Source organism: Tribolium madens, unplaced genomic scaffold (genome assembly GCF_015345945.1).
Source record: "Tribolium madens isolate multiple individuals breed KSU strain unplaced genomic scaffold, Tmad_KSU_1.1 Scaffold_11;HRSCAF=98;Tcas5.2_LG3b, whole genome shotgun sequence".
NCBI lineage: Eukaryota > Metazoa > Arthropoda > Insecta > Coleoptera > Tenebrionidae > Tribolium > Tribolium madens.
The window spans coordinates 2,038,687-2,060,784 of record NW_025400975.1 but is presented as its reverse complement, the minus strand read 5'-3'; the positions used below and the strand labels follow the sequence as shown (position 1 = coordinate 2,060,784).

At 29.9% G+C, this 22,098-nt stretch overlaps 4 protein-coding genes across 5 annotated transcripts in view; 3 read left to right on the top strand and 1 right to left on the bottom strand.

Moving 5' to 3' along the window:
* LOC123005843 overlaps positions 1–3,451 on the top strand; it is an 8,171-nt gene extending 4,720 nt beyond the window's left edge. The window contains exons 7-11 of the mRNA XM_044399885.1: positions 1,660–1,779; positions 1,836–2,089; positions 2,141–2,744; positions 2,793–2,933; positions 2,998–3,451. Coding sequence (XP_044255820.1) covers positions 1,660–1,779; positions 1,836–2,089; positions 2,141–2,744; positions 2,793–2,933; positions 2,998–3,281 — 1,403 coding nt within the window. The 3' untranslated portion in view covers positions 3,282–3,451. The remainder of the gene's footprint in view (positions 1–1,659; positions 1,780–1,835; positions 2,090–2,140; positions 2,745–2,792; positions 2,934–2,997) is intronic.
* LOC123005912 (methyltransferase-like protein 17, mitochondrial) lies at positions 3,399–7,071 on the bottom strand. The gene is made up of 7 exons (XM_044400018.1): positions 6,965–7,071; positions 6,355–6,914; positions 6,095–6,257; positions 5,903–6,046; positions 5,797–5,856; positions 5,467–5,747; positions 3,399–3,587 (listed from the first exon to the last, which is right to left on the bottom strand). Exons 1-7 carry the CDS (start codon positions 7,007–7,009, stop codon positions 3,476–3,478), a joined length of 1,365 nt encoding a protein of 454 aa, XP_044255953.1. The 5' UTR covers positions 7,010–7,071; the 3' UTR covers positions 3,399–3,475.
* A 700-nt stretch (positions 7,072–7,771) lies between these two features.
* LOC123016216 (xenotropic and polytropic retrovirus receptor 1) lies at positions 7,772–17,759 on the top strand. Its single transcript, XM_044416481.1, has 10 exons — positions 7,772–7,926; positions 7,996–8,149; positions 8,295–8,545; positions 8,602–8,863; positions 9,367–9,734; positions 13,623–13,770; positions 13,821–14,015; positions 17,029–17,198; positions 17,249–17,382; positions 17,457–17,759. The coding sequence occupies exons 1-10, from the start codon at positions 7,858–7,860 to the stop codon at positions 17,692–17,694; spliced, it is 1,989 nt and encodes a 662-aa protein (XP_044272416.1). The 5' UTR covers positions 7,772–7,857; the 3' UTR covers positions 17,695–17,759.
* A 191-nt stretch (positions 17,760–17,950) lies between these two features.
* Positions 17,951–22,098, top strand: part of LOC123003696 (protein cab-1) — a 36,199-nt gene continuing 32,051 nt past the window's right edge. For both annotated transcript variants that reach the window (XM_044396766.1, XM_044396686.1), the window contains exon 1: positions 17,951–18,192. In XM_044396766.1, coding sequence (XP_044252701.1) covers positions 18,033–18,192 — 160 coding nt within the window. In that variant the 5' untranslated portion in view covers positions 17,951–18,032. The remainder of the gene's footprint in view (positions 18,193–22,098) is intronic.

Here is a 22,098-nt window from a genome sequence, read left to right as displayed (position 1 = left end):
GATTTCAAAAATTAAAAACTAAATTAAATGGCTTTTGATATAGTATAAGCTGACAATTTTAGAACTTTTCTAAATTTATCATTTATTATTTTGGGCTATATTCAACTATTTAATTTTAAATGGAAACCCAATTTTTTTTATAATTTGGAAGATATTAGTTTTCTTGGTACAAACATGTGCAATATATAAAAATTATCATTCAAAAATTATAAAAGTTAATAAAATCTAGTTGCATGGTGTCTATAAAAAAATTAGGCCAACAATAATCTTATTAAAATTAAACAAAATAAATAAATAAATAATAATTAAATAAACTAGGCACACTAAATCAGAAGTTTTTCTAATTTGTTATAAGTAATTATTGTCAGTTGGCAATATTTTTTTTTTCATTTGCTACTTTTTGACAATACAATAATGGCATTGTCTGATTTTATTAACTTTGAATAATTTTTTTGAATTTTGATAATTTTTTAAACAATAATTTTTAGTAGTTTATATTGCACGTCTGTACCAAGAAAACTAATACTTTCCAAATTATGAAGAAAAAAATATGAGTTCCAATTTAAAATTAGAAAGTTGAATATAGTCCAAAATTAACTATGACATTTAGAAAAATTCTAAAATTGTCAGCTTACATATACTACAGGGGGGTCCAGAAGTCTGGAAACGTTTTTTTTTCTGGCGAAACTATCAATTTTTTGTCAAATAAATTTATAGGTGTGCAATGGATATAAAAATGCTATTCAAAAAACAAATGACATATCAATTAATTGTTTATACTACTTTATACGAGATAAATATAGTAAGTTTTTTTTTAATGGAAACCCCCCAAAATTTTTTTTCTAGACAACAAGGTTGTTACAAGAATTGTTGCTGTGCGTTTTTTTTTTTGTAAACCTATACTCGTTTTCATATTAATGTGCATCGAAGTAGTCGTTGAAAGGTGGCAACTATGCAAAAATTCAAACAATCCTAACCCCAATTTTTATTTTTTTAAATAAATGTGTACCCCATGTAGCAAAAAACAATTAAAATTAACAACGTAATTAACGTAGGATAGCAAACATAAAGATTTTTGTCATTATTGATGTGATTAAATTTGTTCTGAATGACGTTAATGACACTTTTTGTGTGAATCAGCCTTTAAGTTAAAGCTGAATTTAGACTTCTACAACCTACATGATGCACATTAAAATGAAAAAGAGTATAATACTTTTTGTTAAAAAAATTTTTGACTTACAAGTATTAAGCTTACTTATACAGCTTTAAACTTTTGATATTACCATTCAAATAATTTTTAAAAGCCATTTAAATATTTTTTTTTAATTTTTAAAATTGGGTCATAAATAAAAATTCTACAGTGCCTGTCGTTTTTTAAAAAACCACCCATTCTCAAAAAATAAAATAGAACTCATTCATTACGAAGTCTTTAAGAAATAATTCTTATTCATCAATTATTTTTAAAGTAAATATTTTAAGTAAAACCATTCTTTTCCCCATAATTTTTTTCGCATATATTATAAAAATTTATTAATATATTGTCGGAAATGAATACTGGTAAAAAAATTCGACGTCTGTTCTTAAAGAGAATTTTTTATCACTCATTTTACAATAATTAATTAAAATGGGGTTCAATAAGTAATTAGTGTATTCTTTTAGAAAATGTTTTAGACGGCATTTTTGACATATGTCGCCAACAATTTAACACCACCAGTATAATGAAATTAAATGCACTTAATCAATACGATCAACCACCTGGATTTGAAATTTACAACTCTGGTAATTTTTCAAGTTAGTTTTTTTAACCTGATTCCTGATTTTGTATTTTTTTAAAGTTAATAAAACTCTTCTGGAATTTAACAATACAAAATCACCTTTGAGGCTCATTAAAGAGTACATAATGACGCACCCTAAAATGCGAATTATAAATAACGAGGGTCAGGCGGAAGTAGACGAAAATTATATGGACGACACACGGAAAATACAAATACACAAGTATCGAGGGTCTAATTTCAGACACAAAGATAACAGACAAGGAATAGTAAAAGATTACATGAATAATGATAACAATGAAGAGTTAAGCGATGTCGTGAGTATTTTTTTTTTTTGAATGAGGATGGTTTGTAGTAATGATTTCTAGAAATATGATAACGAAGGAGAGTGGCAATTGGGGCCTCAGACAAATATCATGAACGAACTTCCTGGAGACGACAACGACCCAGATTATGACGCGGATCCAAATATGTTTAACCAAAAACAAATGTTATATAATGATCAACATATGAAAAGTAGCAGAGATCCGAGAAGTGAACTTGATGAAACATTATCTGAATCAACGACGGATCCAGAACCACCTCAAGTAACAAATATAAATTTTCTAAATCCTCCAAAATACGGCATTTATGACTACCAAAATATAAAAATGGCCCGAAATCGACTCCTTCATGACTTGAACAACTTACCACTGGAAATCCTAAGAGACACTTATTTTAAAAACAGAGAGAGTCAATTAAGAAAATCAAAATTCGAGCAGCGGGACATAACTTCCCACATCGATAAAATTAAACAAAATGAAGAACTGAAAAAAATTATTGACACTGAAAAAAAAGTAGCTGAAAATACGTCGTTCAGTTTGTGGGATTTGGAATCGGAAAAGGAACTGAAAGATAAAGAGAACGGTTACTGGAGAGGCAAAAGGGAAATAAATGAAACATTTTCAACAATTCGTAAAATAACATCAGTAGGTAAGGTTTTCATTCTTGAAGTGAAAAAATATGAATTTATTATTCTAGGTGGAGTCTTGAATTCAATCAATTCGTCAAGTAATTCAATCGACGTGGTTTTTATCACCTACTGGCAGCCTACAAAATATCAAAGTGAGTCGATGTCGGATCAAGAAATGAAAGGGTGTCTCGAAGAAAAACTTGCCAAAGGTTTGTGTTTAATGTTTTTACATTTTATAGAATTTTTCTTTTTCCTAAAACGATTAAATTTCAGACCAAGGTCATACATACGCCAAAAACACCGAAAAAGAGCAAAAGGAGTTGTACATAAACGAGTGCCGCGCTGAGCAAGAGAGTCTCAAGCAGCAATTTGTGGAATTTGATCGAATTTTCGAACTTAGTCTGGGTCAGATGACCGTTTATCGAGTGAAAATTGAATGTGTGTGCGATGTCAAGAAAGCTGATGAACGATGTGCCAAATTCTTGCCTCAGGATGAGCAAAGTTGGTCCATGTATTTAGGGAAATTAGGAGATGGAGTTTTTCATACACGCAATTAGTTCGTTACGTTCTGTTTCTTAGTTAAGTTTTAGAGGATTAAACTTATGTTGACATAATAATCAAATACAAATGTACTAAGTGGTAATTACAATATCTTTAAGATTCATACGACAATCTGCAGTTTTAGTTTTGTAATTAAAATATTTACAAATAAATTTATTTTCATTTATTGCTGGTACAAGTAACATACCTGCTACCTCGACTCGTCTTCATCGTGGGTTATGTCGTTTTCTTTGTCTTGTTTTTGGAGGGTAACGGGCACTAAATCGCCCAATTTTGAAGCTCGTGCACAATAGTACAAATTTCTATAAACGCAGAGTTAGTTAAAATAACATAGGTCAGCAAAATTTAACTTTTTGTCTGGGGTTTGAATTATTTTGGGTGAATATGTTAACTAGGTGCATATACAGGATGTGCCAGAACTCGCGCCCCAGAGAAAAATGCCATATAAGGTAAAACACCAGGAACATGGAAAAAATGTAAAAAAAATCATCTATAAAAATTTCGAAGTTATGAGGGTTTAAATTTTGCACTTTGACTCTATTTATTTCTGTTGGAAAAATATTTTTTTAAGTTTTTTTTGCTATAGGCTATTAAAAGAGAAAACAAAGAAGCTGTATCCTAAATTGAAACTCTGTACAATGTTATTTGTGGCTTTTATTGGAAAAATTTGTGTACCTTTACTAAATAATTGTAAAAAAACAAATACAAAATCATCAGAATCATTAAATAAGCATAAAAAATGTCAAATGTCAAAATTTTTTGACAGAAATTTTTAAACATTTTTTTCATGTTTCTGGTATTTTACCTTACTTGAAAATTTTCTCTGGGGCGAAAGTTCTGGCGCACTTGTATATTCGTTCGACATTGCCAAAACTTTTCCATCATGTAAGAATTTGAAACCCCGAAATAAAGTTCAAGAAAAATTTATGATTATTTTGGCGTTTATTCTCTAAATTGATCTATTGTTTCATTTGTTTTTAGAAGGATATGTTAACTAAGTGTGTATACATTTTTAGAAAATATTATTAGAATTTTTACACTACATAAATATTTGTAATCGGAAGGCAAAATATAAAAAAAATATGTTGAAATTCGCTGAGATTTTGGTGTTTTATTAGTCTGGATTTGATTTTTTTTACACGGATGTTAACTAAATATGCACTCCATTGTAAAAATACCCTTAAAACTTTTACACACCGGAAAAATTTCAAACCATAAAGCAAAATTTTTGTACCTTTACTAAATAATTATAAAAAAACATCAGTAAGATTAAATAGACATAAAAAAAGTCAAATGTCAAATTTTTTGACAGACAGAATTTTTTCATATTCTCTGGGGCGCGAGTTCTGACACACCCTGTATACTTTTCCCAGCAACAGATTGTACTTTTCTGAAGCACTAAATTATCAAAGATAAATAAACACAAAATTTGAATTTTTGCGTCTTTGATGATGGAATTTGTCTATCAAATAAATCATTCGAAAAAAATAAACAATAAATCATTAAAATTTTAAATTATTAGAAATTTGAAAAATGAAATACACATTTATAAAGAAAATCTACGTATTTTTATTAAAAATTACCTTCTATTACTACTTGTAATGCTTAAATTAAAATACAATAAACACTTTTTCCATGTTCCTGGTATTTTATTTTACTTGAAATTTTTCTCTAGGGTGCGAGTTAGATACCAGAAACATGGAAAAATGTTTAAAAAATTCTATCTGTCAAAAATTTTTGACATTTGACATTTTTTGTCTATTTAATAATACTGATGATCATGTTTATGCTTTTTAACAATTATTTAGTAAAGGTACAAAAATTTTGCCAATAAAAGTCACAAATAACATTAAACAGAGTTACAATTTGGGATACAGCTTCCTTATTTCCTCTTCTAATAGCCTCTAGCAAAAAAACTTGCAAAATTATTTTTTCAACAGAATAAATAGAGTCAAAGTGCAAACTTTAAACCTCATAACTTCGAAATTTTTATGGATAAAATTTTTTTAACATTTTTTCCATGTTCCTGGTATCTTACTTTATATGGCATTTTTCTCTGGGGCGCGAGTTCTGGCGCAGCCTGTATGTGTTGATATAATATGTTACTCTTTACGACACCACAAAAAATTCAAACCCCAGAATCATGTTGACATGTGAAATTAGAGCAGAAAAAATACTCACTTTCCGTGCTTTGACGCTGTAAAAATCACTTCTTCCAAATTTGCGTTTTTAGTACACATTCTACAAATTGTATGTTTTGATCTAACCAAAGTGTCTCTTATAATTCGCGGCCATTGAGGGTCTGAAGGGTCTCTTTCACCTTTCTTTAAAACAACATAGGAATATTTTTCCGATTTTCTTAAACTAACAGCCCCTATTGGTAAGCTGAAATAGAAAGCTTCAAAATTGCAAGGAGTTCCATCGTTTAGGACAAATCTCGGACACACTTTGTCGTGTGGACACTACAATTTACAATTATAAAGAGAAAATCTAAAATTTTGAAAAACCTACTGGACTGTAAATATGTCCAACACCCGTATGGAGGATAAAATCTCTTACTTCGTTGACAACCTAAAAATGTAGTTTATTTTCGTGTTAAAAATTTGTGAAAATTTACTTGAAATCCGGAATTAGTGCCTTGTTCGACTATAACAAGATATTTTTGTGTTTTGTTCCATAAATTTAAAATGGTGTCAAATCGGGCCTGTCGAGATGGTAATTCCAGCAATGTGTAAGCACAAACAACCAAATCGTACGAAGTCTGAAAAAATTATCTCAAAATTGCTCGCTAATAAAAATTATTACACACATTAGTTGCTGGCAAAAACTGGCGATAAAAAACACCTCGCAGAGAGATTTTATTTGTGCCTTTTCCGTCTTGTAGCAGGATTTGGGCCAAATCATTCATGTCCCTGGATGAGTCCACGTTGAAGTATTCGAATATGTACTTTTTCCAATATAAATTTGCCGCCCTAAAAATATTTTTGATCAATTTTAAATATTAAATTAGATTACTAATTGGAAAAATACTTTTTACGTTTTTAGGACTCTAACTGTCTTTTTGCTTACCATGTGACTGTCCCAACGCCAGACCCGAAATCGAACAGACTCCTGGGCTGAAATCCTGGATCCCTTTCAGCTATTTCCAAAAATATTCTTGCCAAGACTGAAAACTCTGCAGCTGATCTAGACATTAAATAAACTAAAGCTTCATATGCGGTGTAATGAACAGGCTTCCAGTTGTAAACTCCAGACTTTAAAAGATTATGGACTTTAGTATCTACTACTTGTTGGAATTTTCTTCTGTCTTCTTCAGTTTCCATTTGAGGAATTTTCTGTTTCTCCATCACTTTCTGATACACAATGCGTTGTATTTTTCCCATTTCGTCTTTTTCAACGGGAGGTTTTTTGGCTCTTAAATGATTAATTAAAGTTTTGCCATCTTCTATTAACCCTTTCACTGGATAATCTGCTATAACATTAGTGACAGCTCTTATGAATGCTTCTGGAATAGGAATTTGGCGTGGTTTAAAAAGGCCGGGGTGTTTTTTGGGATTATAAACATTTTTTTCAATGTTATTTAGAACATTTTCGTCTAAAATAACCTGAGTTTTAACCTTTGTTGTGTACTAGAAAAAGAAAAAAATTGCACAATAATGTAACACAAATGATCACAAACCCTTCTAATAAAATAATTAATAATTCTCTTTCGAAAATAATCCATGCTTCCCTTTTTTTAAATTGACAGTTGATTTTTGGAGGTTATATTTAGGTCAGGACGTCGGTATAGTAGGAATCATTGCATCGTGGTTGAAAGCTTGGCATCCACTTGGATTCATAATGAAATCTTTCGGCTCATACAGGGTTATTCATAAATATGAAGCAATATTTGAACCTCAAAAATGACCTATAAAATGATGTTAATTTAAATAATAACTCGTGTCCTATCTCTACTGATAAGAATTTTACAGCCCTCGAAATGTGGGTATGGAAATTTGATTTTTTTGTAACAACTGTGGAACTATTTCACCAAATATTATAAAATTTGGAATGGTTACATGCGAGAACATACCCTTTAAACTGGTAATCACGAAAACCGGATACATCTACTCAATTTCCAGGTCCAGCAGTTGCAGGTCACATTTTCTGTGTTTTTTCATTTTTTTGGTGTCTTAACATTATTTTTTTATTCCTCAAAACAATAGAGTAATCAATTTTGAATACTCCTCAAATGGACTGTTTACGTGTGAATGAAATGAAATAAATTATAGAGACCTGAATATTTGGTTTGTTTTCTAAAGTTCTCTTTATACATACCTAGATAAAATAATAATAAATAATTCGTTTTCGATAATACATAATAATCCATGCCTCGCATTTTTAAACTTGAATGTTGATTTTTTAAATTATGTTTACATCAGGACGTCGGTATTGTAGGAATCATTGCATCGCGGTTGAAACCTTGGCTTGACAGACGTCATGCGTCGCGACGTCAATGTGATTTTTGACCAATTATCAAAAATGTCAGTTTCACAACAATAAACAAATAAATGGGTTAATCGAGTTATTATAATGAAATTTACGGAACATCTTTCAGCTCATATAACTCCAGAATGGAGGAAACAGTACATAAATTACGAAGTAAGTTTGATCAATTATAATTGTCTTTGTGGTCCTTTCCTAGATTATTAAACAAATTTCAATTTGTAGGAAATGAAAGCAATGTTGTATGCTGCTGTAGAACAAGCACCCTCAGCGGAATTGGTTGAACCGGAAATCTTGACGAGATATTTTGCAAAATTTGATGAGCAATTTTTCTCGTTTTGTGATAAGGAACTGACAAAGATCAATACATTTTATTCTGGTAAAATGCCCAAAAAAGTATTGTCATTTTATCAAAATACAGCAGCAACGCTTTTTGATTTTTTGTTATGCAAGCTAACGTAGTGTAGTTTTTTTTGTTTCAATTTCAATTTTTCTCCGAAATTTCTTCTTCAACACAATTTTAGAAAAATTGGCCGAAGCGACCCGCAAATATGCTGGTTTAAAAAGTGATCTCACTGAAGCTCAGGATGTCGAATATCCACGAAAGAAAAATACTATAAAAAACAATATTTTAAGAAAAAAAAACGTACCTGCAAGGAAAATACAAGAGTTGAAGTTAGCATTTAGTGAATTTTATTTAAGTTTAATACTGTTGCAAAATTATCAGAATTTAAATTTTACGGGGTTTAGGAAAATCCTGAAAAAACATGATAAAGTATGTAACGGGAGTTGGTTTATTTCCCACGATTAGGTAATAATTTTATATTGCAGCTGTTAAATGTTGATGTAGGGGCGAGATGGCGAGCCGAACACGTGGAAAACTCGCATTTTCATACAAATAAAGACATTGATCGATTAATTCGAGAAACTGAGTGCACTGTTACTCAGGAACTCGAAGGGGGCGATCGGCAAAGAGCTATGAAAAGGCTCAGAGTTCCGCCTTTGGGGGAACAGCAAATTCCGTGGACAACGTTCAAAGTGGGGCTGTTTTCTGGGTCTTTTGTGGTTCTCATGATTGCAGTGATTATATCGGGTATTTTGAATTTAAAACTAGGGGACTGTTTGAATTTCTTGCCAACAAAACGATACCAAAACAATTTAACACATTATTTTACGAATATAATGATTAATAAATTAAATATTTTTTTCACAAAACATATTTTTGATTTCTCAAGGTATGTTGTAGAACATAAAAATCTGTACAATTTTTATATTAAAAAGTTTTTTGTTAAGTTTAGTTTTTAATAAATTATTGTTTGTAGGTACACTTTCTTTGACTTTCCATGCTTCTTTTCAAACATTTTTTCTTGTTTTTTGTATTTGAAGATGTTTTTGTGTTATTTTCTTACTGATCTTGGCTAGGAGGATGCATCTACGTGAAAAACTGGTACGTGATGGAGTTTTTCACTACTTTTTCCGACTCAAAAACACATTGAAAGTTAGAAAAACGCAAACGTTGCAAGTTTGTGTATCACAATTGGCATCAAATTCAACGCAGTTCCTTTCTTACTTATTGTTTTAACAATCAATTTCCAGCCATATTCCATAAACGTCCAGACGACTGGCGCATCGTCTGTCGCCTTTACCGAGGCCCTTTTCTAATAATTGAATTTTTATTTCTCTGGGGTATTAACATTTACGGATGGCGGTCTTCTGGGGTTAATCATGTATTGATATTTGAAATGGACCCCAGAAATCATCTTTCCGAACAACATATTATAGAAATGGCTGCTATTTTTGGTGTTATATGGTGTGTTAGTGTCCTTTCCTTTTTGTACAGTACCGAATTAAGCATTCCAGCGTACATTAATCCATTTGTTCTTGTACTTTTAATGTCAGCATTTTTATTTAATCCGACGAAAACGCTCAGACATGAAGCACGGTTTTGGGCCCTTCGAGTTTTGGTAAGTAAAATAAAATGTGTTAACGTTCACACTTAGATGAGGGTATATTATAGCTTATTAAACGAATGGTTAAACTATTTTATTCTTATGCATAGTCTCATATAACGTTAATACAATTTTTGGAATCCTTCTAAAAATCCTTAAAAAAATATTTTACCAACTAACCACTTCTTACTAATATGTAGGGTCAAGTGGGGTAAATGCGAGGACCATAACTAAATTTGTGAATTCAATGTCATACGGCTCATTTACTACACTGACCGGCAAAATTATCGCATCACAGAAAAGTGAGTTTTTATTGAAATAATGCTTGAAAAAATAATAAATGAATCAAAAATTAATGAATTAACTAATTAACGTTGAATTAAACTAAAATTAGGACCTAAACTTCAACAATTAAACTACAAAAAAAGAAACAAAAAGTAAATTTCGTATGAATCAGTTCTTTAGCTTACTCGTAGATAAGTTTTTTTTTGCATTTGGAGGCAACCATTAATACCTAGAATCGAGCGATCAAGATAATTTGTAATCGAGTCTTCTATGCATCTGAGAACGTATGTCTGTTTTTGAACTAACTTCACGGGAAACGTCAAATAAAATCGTAAGGTAAAGCGGCAAAATGAGCTGGAATTAGTCGTAATAATACGAGTAGGAGCACCGTGCTTTATTGAAGGTAAATTATAAATTTAGTTTTTATAATCATCACCTTTTTGATCATGCCATTCTTTCATTTTACTTAACATTTTACAGACATACGTTTTCGGATCCAAGGATGACTCGATTACAAATTATCTTGATCGCTCGATATTACCTAGTCAAGCCTGGAAAAAAGCTCAGTTTTTTATTGTTGTCTCTCGGTTACCGGTGATTTTGTTAATTTGACATTTAATCAGTAAACAATGATTCTATACCAATTGTTTTTGAAAAATCTAGGTATAGTTACTTGATAATGCTACTATCCTATATCATCAATTTTAGTACTATTTTCAGAACCCTTTATTATTAAATCATAAAATTTAAGTGATGCGATGATTATGCCGGTCAGTGTATTTAATTATAAAGAATTTACATTTATATAGCTTATTTCCAATATATTAGGCTTTTATTTTAAGTATTTAGTAATAGGAAAAAATATTTTTTCAAAGAAATATGGGTCTAAATGAAGTACCATGTCTCATTATTAGATTTACTCCTTGTAAAGGGGTAAAGGTAATATTCATATCACATTTAGTAACAGTGTTTTTAGATTGGACTCTGAGGTAATACAAATTAAAGTGGGGAAAAAAAGAAATAAAGTTGTTTTTATTTCATATACAGGCTGTTCGGTCCAAGTCGCCCCAGCCGATAACACCTAAACTTACTTTTTTTTTTCAAAAACTAAATTTTCAAATAATACTATTCATTCCTGGCTTTCTTAGTAAATGCATCAAATTTTTTTGACACATCCGATGTAGACGGAAATGCTACCAAATTTAGTTTTTCAAATGGAACACCTATGTTTTTTTGCTCAAAACAATGATAATTGGCATGAAAAATACGGTAAACCACTATTTATTACATTTTACTTTACATAATGTACTCAGAAAACAATTTAAATTTTAGAATTTTATTAGCAAATTTTGCAACGTAGGCGGATTTTACCTGTCAAGGTATTCATGCAAAAAGCAATATGTTTGGATACCGTTTAATTGTTATTTTGACAAAGCCTAATTTGTCAATAAATCTTATTGAGATCTTTAATAATGGATGATATTAATTACGACGAATTGGTACATCAGTTTGAAGTGTTTTTTAAGTGCAATAAAAATAGAACGGAAGCTGAAAGACAGTTTAGAGAAAAATACTCAAATAGAGTTCACCCAAATCGTTGGAAATTTAGTCGAATTCAAAAACAACTGAGACCAACAGGTTCGCTTTTTAAAACTAAAAAACCTGTGGTTCTTGGTGAAGAACAAGAAAATGGAAATCTGAATGTTCAGTTATCATTCGAAGAAAATCCAAGAGTTTCCATAAGAAAACTCGCTCATCAACTGACAAATTAGATTTATCAAACCAACAATTAAACTGTATCCAAGCAATAATTGTTGAACTTTGTATTATTAAAAAAATCTCATGTTAATTATAAAATAAATTTAAAATGTAGGTAATAGTTTATTTTAGAAATGTTATTTTAAATTTTAACTTTATTAAACTAAGTAATCATAAATTTATACTTATCTAAAAAGTATTCAGAATTTTTTTTAAACATAAATAAACAATCATTATTTTTTTACAAGTACCTATCTAAAATACAGTTTTTGCAAACGAATCGTTGCTGTTGCTTCTGAAATAGCAGATGAGTTCGCAAAAACGTTTTAGAAAACAACATTTTTTTTGTAAATGCTCCCAAAAACACGTTCACCACTTCTTATTATTTATGATTAATGTCATCAGAGCAAAAATTTCTTGAAAATAGTGAGCTTCGAATTTTAATCAGTATGCCACCAATTGTAACCAGATTGACTTTTTTGTCTTCAAAAACTGTATTTTGGGTACTATTTTAATAAGTCCGAAAAAGACTCATTTTGGGACTCAAATGAGTCTGTAAAATAGCAATTTTTGGGAGCGTACTCGTATACAAAATTCAACTTTTTTATTAAAAAGTGTCAGAATAACATTCTAGATGCATAGTCATAATTGTTACATATCTATACTAGGGCAATTCAGAAATAAGTCTATTTTTCAGATAATATTCATTGATCCTAATTTATTTTTTCAAATTTTTAACACGAAACGTTCTTGCTAAACTCACAAATGTTCCAGTTATTTAATAATAAAAAATTGTTAAAATTTGTCTTTTTAAAAGAACTTGTAGATTTCTCTATAAATTGCCCTCGTAGATACTTGCATATAGATAAAAATTATTTTCAAAAATTACCATTTAGGTATTTTAAAACTTACATGTTCAGTAATTGGAAATTTTTGAATTGATGAATTTTGGCAAAAAATGGGTATAAACTTTTGGACCATATAATTCACATAGAAGAATTAGAATAATAATTAGGCTAAGCACTAACACTGACTAAATACGTTTCTAATTTTATTGTTCCCTTGTGGTCTTTGACTAAATATAATCTATAATGCAGTTATAAGGTAGGTAGACAATTTACCTACGAGAGTACTAGAGCATTATTTATTTATAACGCTGTGCTCAGGGGTTTGTAATTCTGTGAATAGATTTTTTAATTAAGGTATTTGTTCTCTTATTTAATGCATTTTTACCTGTGTGTGACCATAAGTTTACTTTGATTATTGAGCATCTACATAATTATGTTTATTATTAGGATGTTGTTAAACTAAATAATAAATATCCACATTTACACTCTTTTTGATAGTACATTATCTAAAGCATGTATAAAATTTATTAAATATTTATCGCACTGTCATGAAAATCTAATAACTAAGGAATAAAATTATTCAAAGTTTAAATCCACTAATTTATTGATGTTAATTTCGTAAAGCGCTTTACGAACTCAAGTCATTCAAATCTTGATTTAATTACGAGTATAAAAAATTTTTAGGCTAAATTTATAACGAACGAATTTATTTTATAATATGAAATAGTTTTTGTAAATGCAGTAAAATACAACTTTTAAAAACCGCGTACACAACATTGTTAAAGTAAATAACAATCCCTATTAAAATATAACAAAGTCAAACTTCATTTTACCAACATGTTCTGCAAACTTTCCGGAATATCTGATTTAAACTAGTCGTATTTACTCTACATAAAACGTTGAAACTCTTTAGCAAACAAACAGAAAATAAAAATACCCAACTCGGTGTGTTATTCCAAAGCAGAGAATGAATTTCTAATAAATAATAACAGACGTTTTTTGTGGTTTTTAGGTTAAAGTCGTAACGGCTCCATTTTTCTACGTAACATTTGCCGATTTTTGGATAGCGGATCAATTAAACAGTATTGTAAATCTTTTCACTGACATTCATTACTTTTTTTGTTTCTATTTAACTAACCCCAGTTGGTCAGTCGGACAAGGTACATGGTAATAAAATGTGACAATTTACATCTACATTCACTCGTTTCAGATACGAATTACTGTGTTGAAAAGCATTTGATAATAAGACCTTTTATGGCTTGTTTGCCGGCTTGGTTCAGATTTGCACAGTGTTTGAGAAGATATAGAGATACTAAAGAAGCGTTTCCTCATTTGGCTAATGCAGCGAAATATGCAACATCATTCTTTGTCGTAATCTTTACAGCCCTAAATACGGCTTATTCAGGTGAGGCAAACTGGGAAGTTATTAGCTAAATTGATTTTGTATTTCACACCACCTACAATGCGGGTTGTTGGTCATGACCGTGAACTTAAGCGCGTTCAAACGCTCATTAAATGCATTGAATTAGAAAATTTGCTGCAAACAATGGCAAATTTGTATACCTACAGGTGCGCCAGAACTCGCGACCTAGAGAAAAATTTTAAGCAAGATAGGATACCAGAAACATGAAGAAAATGTTCAAAAAATTCTATCTGTCAAAAAATTTTGACATTTTTTTTTGACATTTGACATTTTTTATGTTTATTTAATGATACTGATGATCTTGTATATGTTTTTTTATAATTATTTAGTAAAAGTACAAAAATTTTGGCAATAAAAGCCACAAATAACATTAAACAGAGTTACAATTTAGGATACAGCTTCCTTGTATCCTCTTCTAATAGCCTGTAGCAAAAAAACTTGGAAAATTATTTTTCCAGCAGAAATAAATAGTCAAAGTGCAAAATTTAAACTCTCATAACTTCGAAATTTTTATTTTATTTTTTTAACATTTTTTCCATGTTCCTGGTATTTTACCTTACATGACATTTTTCTCTGGGGCGCGAGTTCTGGCGCACCATGTATTTCAATTTACTTTCCTCAGAAAAAAGTACTTTTTTAAAATTGATTTATTTCTTCTTCTTTCCATGTTTTTTCTTCTTATGTTTTCTATTCTCTTTGGAATATACTTAGTATTTTCATTACTAATTTATTAACAAATTTATAACAAATTAAAGAATACATTTAAGTCCAAATTTTTCTTTATTTATCTATTGCAACCAGGGCCGGACTGAGGTAACTTGTTTCCGAGGTAATCAGAATCAGTTGTGATAAGCCAACATTTCTAAACACTTAACTTTTAATATTTCGCTTCATTTATTTTTTTGTCTTAAAGTCGCAACAGTGTGATCAAATTTCTACCAGAAAATAAAACAACTTTCAGTTGAATTCTAATTTTAAATAAATTGGATCTACAAAGTATGAAATTTGCCACATATTTAATTGAACATATGGTATTTATCTAGGTATTTAATGATGATAACCACTCTAAAACTTTTTCCTAATAGAGGAAAATAGTTGTTTCTGAAAAATTTAACACTGATAGGTGATGGCAAATGCATTTTTTTTTATTTTACTTTTTCAAGATAATTGAAAATGGGCATGTTTTAACTTTTTTTTTGGTTATCTACTTATTTTTATACTACAACCTTGTATCTTTTATAATTATTACTTAATTATTACCTTGAACATCAGGAATACGAGTAGAAAACTCTTTTCATAATTAGTGACTCACCATTTAAAATAGTTATTTACCTAACCAGTTCGGAAAGATAATTTTCCCGCATGAGCACTTTGTTTGCAGCACGACCGCAGTGCGAATGCGGGAAAATTCTTTCCGAAAGAGTTTGGTACAAGTTTTTTTGTAGCGAATAATTCAAAATAATGTTGAAAAAAAGAAAAGAAAAAGAAAAAAAAATTTAAATTATTTAGTCATATACTATTTGGTGAGTTGGTAGCCTTGCCGTTGCTATGGTTTTATGCAAACAAAATTTGAAACACTAGCGTCATTTTCTTTTGTAATTTTTCAAGTATATTTCTGTGAAAATGAGTTCTGACGAAATTTTGACGCCGCCAGAAAAAACTTGGCTTGGTGCCTCAAAAAAGCCGATCAAGGTATGAAATAACGTACCAAAATACCAACCGTACAACGCGATTTCCCCTAGTTCTTGTTGCAAAGTAAAAAACACCTCGGTGCGGGAAAAACATTCTTCATGCATCGAGAATAAATGGAAAAATTTTGTTTCCAAGCAATGAGTACAAAAAAATAAAAGATAGCTCAGTTTTTTTTAATTCTACAAAATGTTTTAAGTAAAAAATAACATTATTTTATTGATTTCATTTCACTACTCAAAAAATTAAAGAGAAAATTTTTTTTAGCGATTTTTGAGAGGCTGTAATTCATCGAAAAATGGTCGTAAAAAAACTATTTTGAAGCTTCAAGTTTTTAGTTTTAAGATCTTTTGGTAAAAAAATTTTTTTGTTCTACGGTTATCATGTAATTTTAAGTAATAGCGCGAGAAACAATATGTGCAATTGTTCTTTGAATTCTTTTGCAAAACTTTGATCACACGTTCCGAGAAAACGGTGTGATGGATCGATTTAAAAATTAACAGGGGATACATTAAGCTGTAAAAACATCTAAAAACATTAGTCTTCCTATCAATATTAGTGATTACGCGGTAGATTTAATAAAACAATGCAAAAAGTTGCTTTTTTCTCTTTTAAATCATAAAAAGATTTTGTAAGACATTTATTCCGGTTTTTGACACTACCTTTATATTCTCTGTGTGGTCATTGGTTGCTGAGATATCGATGATCAAAGACAAAAGGATCCATTTTCATTGAAAGTCATATCTCGCTGAGATAAATGACGTAAAGAAAATATTAAAAAGGTGAACGAACATGCTATCTGGCCTATGCGTTAACTAAACTAAAAAAAAAAATCCCACGTCCGTGGACCAAAAACAAAAACAAAAAAATTAGATTTTTTTCTCGTGCTATTACTTAGAATAACGTGATAACCGTATTACAGAAAATTTTTTGTCAAAAGATCTCAAAACTAGAATCTTAAAGCTTCAAAATGTTTTTTTTTAATTTAAATACGACCATTTTTCGATGAGCCTTTCAAAAATTACTAAAAAAATTGTGAAAATATAAAAATTAAAAAAAAAATCTGTTCCTTTAATTTTTTGGAATAGTGTACTTTGTAGTAATAATTAGGTAAAAAAATAGTTAATTTTTATTCGATATTTATTTTGTCTTTTATGTTTCGTTAATGTCGACTTTAAAAAAGATAAAATGATACAAAACTCAATTATGGTTAAATTTTTTTGATCCAAAGACACTTTATTTGAATGTAATTTTCCGGCGAATAATTTAATTTTGTCATCTTTAATTTGAAATTTTTCGAGTATAGAAGGCGAGGCCGGAATGATGGAGAGCCCTTTTTTCTATCTTTGGATAACGGCGTCGCTGATAAGTTCTTGCTACGCATACACTTGGGATATAAAATTGGACTGGGGCCTCTTCGACTCGAAAGCCGGCGATAACAAGTTCCTTAGGGAGGAAATTGTTTATTCTTCCACGGTAACTTTTCCACATTTGTGGCTTTTTCTCACCTTTACAGTCCGTTTCAGTGGTTCTATTATTTCGCAATAGTCGAGGATTTCATTTTACGATTCGGATGGGCATTTTCGATGTCTTTAACCGAAATGGGTTATGTTCACGCCGACTTGATGGTAACGATTTTAGCGCCCTTGGAAGTTTTTAGGTGAGGGTGACACGTGTCATTAGAATAAATCGCTTCTCCTTCAAGGGACAATTTAACGAAATTTATTTGCTCAGGAGATTCGTCTGGAACTTCTTTCGCCTGGAAAATGAGCATCTCAATAACTGCGGAAAATTTAGGGCTGTCAGAGATATCTCAGTTGCTCCCTTGGATACTTCTGACCAGATGTTGATCGTGAGGATGATGGACGAGGAGGATGGGGTTGTCCACAGGAGAAAGAAAAAGTCAACAGGGAAGAAGAGGGATGAAGCGCGATCGGCCGAAGGAGAATCAACAGATGACATGGACATCTAATTGCATTTAAATCAAAATCTTTATTTTTTAAATAGAAATGTATAAGAATGTTTTAGAAAATAATAAAAAATCTGGTTGTAATTTCTGTTTTGTTCTCTCCCTCCAGGCGTGCGGAGGCGTCGCGACAACCCCTGAATAAAAAATTTCAGATTTCAGCAATGTTGTTTATGTTGGGATATTATCAGCAATTCTGCGTGTTATTATCAAAATAAGGGCGCATGTGCGTCGATGGTTGTATTGGTAGTGCTGTGGCAGTTCGCTTCAGTCAATGAAAATATCCAGTTCACTAGCTGGGAATTTTAACACCTCCTGTGACGTCGGCAGCGTCGCCCAATGGCATGTTGGGTATCTTATTGATTACTTGGAAAAATGGCAGGACTGTGAAAACATATGGACTGAACCGTCTGGAAAACTACAATATGAAATTCACCTTCATATGTATTGTCATCGTTTTATCATGTAGTGTTTGTGCTTCCGGCGATCTGGAAATTTATCCGGGTGAGTAAAATTCGCTTTAAATGCCGCTCTTGGATTATAAATACTAAACAAAATAAAGCTCAAAAAACCGCCAAAATATTGGTGATTCAATTCTTGCTGAAATATAAAAAACACATATTTTTTATTTAATTATGGAAGGCGCTCCCGATTTTTGGCTTATTTTAATTCCAAATTGGATTTTTTAATTTTCAAATTGCCTTCAAGTAATCAACCGTGATTTTGTATCATTAAACATCATTTACGCCTTACATTTTCAATCGAAAATCTTATTTACGTGCTGCCAATAAAACGTTATTTCGAGTGTTTACACGGAGGTGCTTAGAGAGATATTCGAAGTCGACTCTCTGAAGATATTTACGTTTCATTTTATTTTATTTCGTTTTTATTTCCCAGGTACGTTTATTTGCTCGAATATATTCGTTTCAATATATAGAGAAAACGCGTTTTACATAAATTTTCATTATTTTGAGTGGTTTCTTCTTTTTATGAGATCGGCTTCCTAAAATCTAAATACATTGTGCGAGTTTAATGCCTAGTCTTTGAAGTTAAAAATGTTTCCGTTTTTACTTTTATAGTTCTAGGTTAATGTACGGTAAATAAATTTGAAGCTACTGTTAAAAATTGACCTTAATTACTACGAGGTTGGTGAAACATTTGTCTTTGCTTTAGCTTCTTTAAAAAGTTTTAAATGTCCACTTTAATGCAAATGTTTATTGCTCTGAATAAAGAGATGCTTTTAGCGAATAAATTTTTAAAACTTTGTTTCCTGTTAGGTAATTAATAAAACAGTTTTTATAAAAAATAATGTAAAAGTCGCTTTGTTTTTGGAATAAGTGCTAATTCTTTCAAAATAAATTATTATTATGCATTTTACTAAAAATTAATATGAATAAAAGTATATTTTTCTGTGTATGTATTTAATCATTCACCAATAATACAGTTTTAGATGAAAAAAAGCTTTTTACTTTTTCAAATTTTGCTACTTTGTATTTTCACAATTATTCATTTAGAATTTTAAGTATGATGTTGGACTATATTTGGCTGTCGTAAAACTTTAAAATTAGCAAAAATATAATAATTATGTTTTTGTGTACCTACTTTTATAAATGATTCCAACATCTAACCAGGCTGTTATTGCTATAGAACTACAAACTGATTTAAGAATTACATCTATTAAAAAATATATTGCAAGTTGCCATTAAATTGAAAAACTAATTTTCTATAATTTCTTCCAATTATATTTTTAAAGACTTAGGCCCTTGGTGTGAGGAAGCTTCTGATTTCATCAATATAATTGGGAATTGCCCATTGTGGTCCTCATTTGAATACTTCAATATCAGATCCAAATAACTTGGTGATTATAAGTTGTCCTTCACAATCTTTTTTATTGAAAGTTTTAAGTTGTCTTAAAGTTTTTTAATTTCGAACGTCCATAATTGAATATTAAAATTCTGAGTAAAATTTAAAGCACCCGACTTTTATGGAAAGTTTAATTAATAGCTTAAAAAATTATAAGAAATCATACCATCTTAAACTTGGCTTCGAATTAAATTTGATGCACATAAAAGTAAAATTAATTTATGAGTTTTTGTATTTTTAAATAAAGCGAATATTTTAAACGAAGGTGTTTCTATTTGTGCAGTTATATTGATTTTAATCATTTATTTTAATTAATATTTATGTAAACTGGTAGTTTTGTATCATTTTCATTTATTCTACATGAAAATCATATATGATAAATATTTTGATATCTTCAAAAAGAAGTATTAGTTAATAAAAATTACAAAAATTTAAATCGTGATAGAATATGTTGGTATTTGTTAAAATCGCACTTTGGGGAAAGAACAAATATGTAAATTAGTAGTTTGCTCTTTTCATTGCGTGCTGCGTGCTTGTTTAATAACCACAAATGAAAAATCAGAACACTGAAACAGAAGAGGTTTTAGTAATTATGGAATTTAATAACACAGTGTTACTTGGAAATACAAAATTTTGTTATTTCACAAAACTAAATAACCATATTTCGTGTTACACTTCTTGTAACAAATAGATGAAAAATAATTATACATTTTGTTTAAAAACACAAGACGCGGTTATTACATGTTTTTTTTTATATTAGATATCTGTTTATTTTTTCCTGTTCCTTCGGCACAAATTGATTTGACATTTTTATTTATAAATTTTTTAAAAAATATTTTTTTAATTCATCAATTTATCGTAGAACGTTTTAACGAGATTGAACATTTTAATTTTGTATGACTTTTTTTCATAAATTGGTAAAGCAGACTTTTTAATTTAAGTATACAAATTGACTTTTTTGCTCGTTAGAGAAACGTATGTGGGTGTATGTGGGCATGAAAATAAACATCAGTGACATGAAAATTAATTTAGATTAAATGACTACGGTTGAAAATATTAAACTTGAATAAAATTTAGATCCAATTTATGCATTTTGTGAATGAAATCATTGAAGATCAAAGAGTTAATTAAGAGCGTAGTTCCAGTAATAATAATTGAAAACTAGTAAACAGAATTTGCATTGGCAGATAAGTTAATTAATTCACTTGATGAAATTTAAAATTTTAATTGTTTAATAAACAATCTGAAAAGCAAGTGTACGATTGTATATTTACACAAAGCAAATTAATGAAACAGCATGGAACAGAAGAGCAATTCCACGTGATATTTTATCAGATAACCAAATTAGAAATTAGTATTCTAGAGCTGTGCATTTACACTGACGTAACAAATTTCCGTCGTAATAAAATTACACACGTCTTAATTCTTGATATCTTGGAAATAAACTGTCACCTTCCATTTATTCCACACAGATGCGCTGAATGTGTTGAGGGCGTTATAATAAGCATTTTCCTTACTTATATAAAAGCTCTCGATTTTTTGAAAGCTTCTATAAAAGTTTTTTCTACTTTTGTACGAGTTTCGACAGAAAGCTGTTTTTCACTTCAGAGCTTTTAACTTATTCTTAAATTAGGTAGATGCCTTATTAAAATTACCAAGTTGTAGGAATTACCATACACTTTAAGGAGCTTATTCCTGTTATTCGTCAAAAGAAGCGTAATATTCAAATACCACTTTTACCATTATCAAAGTTTGTTTCAACCGGATGTATTTTGTGATAGTCGTTCAAGTAGAACGTTAACGAATTACTTAAATAGATACACTTGAATTTTTATTAAGCTGCTATCTATAAGCTCTCAAAAATTAGGCAACGTGAATATAAATCACGCGGTCATTTTTTGTGTTTAAAATGCAACTATTATCCGATAATTCTGTTGTTTACGTGAAACTAGATACCTTTATAGTAAATTGTAACCGTTCATAAACACAGATTAAGCAGCAATATACAACGAAGAATCCTTTTATTCGTAATAAAATCCTCAATAAGGAGCTTAATTGCCTCTCACTTGTGAAATGTCAAATGTGAAATCTTGAATGAAACATTGTACGAATAAAATCGCTACCTACATTTAAGTGGACAGAAGAAAATGAACAAGCTTGATACTGGCTTTATTTTTATAGTTAAATAGAGTTTTTTTTAGAAGTGTAACAGTTCATTATTTCTTATTCTGGTGTTTAAAATTGTGTCCTGAAATCCTGAAATTATGAAATATTGAATATACGAGTATGTATTGGTACATTACAGAGGCGGACTGAATGCAAAATGCAAATGCAAATTGAGTGTCTTGACGAAAATTCAATATTTGGATAAAACGGGTCGTTTAGAGAATTGTAATAGAAAAATTGTTGTATAATAAAAAAGATGCAATATTAAAAATCATATTCCGAATTGCAAATTGTCTTAAATAACATTATTTTGGTAAAATTGACAACGTTCTAAACATTTTTTCAAAAACACCACAATTAGAAAAAATATTTTAAATTGAA

Bases quoted from the DNA above. Each gene is read 5' to 3' on its own strand.
- LOC123005912 (XM_044400018.1), bottom strand. From the start codon at position 7,009: ATGGATTATTTTCGAAAGAGAATTATTAATTATTTTATTAGAAGG. The intron at 6,915-6,964 runs GTTTGTGATCAT...TTCTTTTTCTAG, and splicing joins TTAATTATTTTATTAGAAGG to TACACAACAAAGGTTAAAAC. The intron at 3,588-5,466 runs GTGAGTATTTTT...CTGCGTTTATAG, and splicing joins ACAGCGTCAAAGCACGGAAA to AAATTTGTACTATTGTGCAC.
- LOC123016216 (XM_044416481.1), top strand. From the start codon at position 7,858: ATGAAATTTACGGAACATCTTTCAGCTCATATAACTCCAGAATGGAGG. The intron at 8,864-9,366 runs GTATTTTGAATT...ATCAATTTCCAG, and splicing joins GATTGCAGTGATTATATCGG to CCATATTCCATAAACGTCCA. The intron at 13,771-13,820 runs GTACATGGTAAT...CACTCGTTTCAG, and splicing joins CAGTTGGTCAGTCGGACAAG to ATACGAATTACTGTGTTGAA.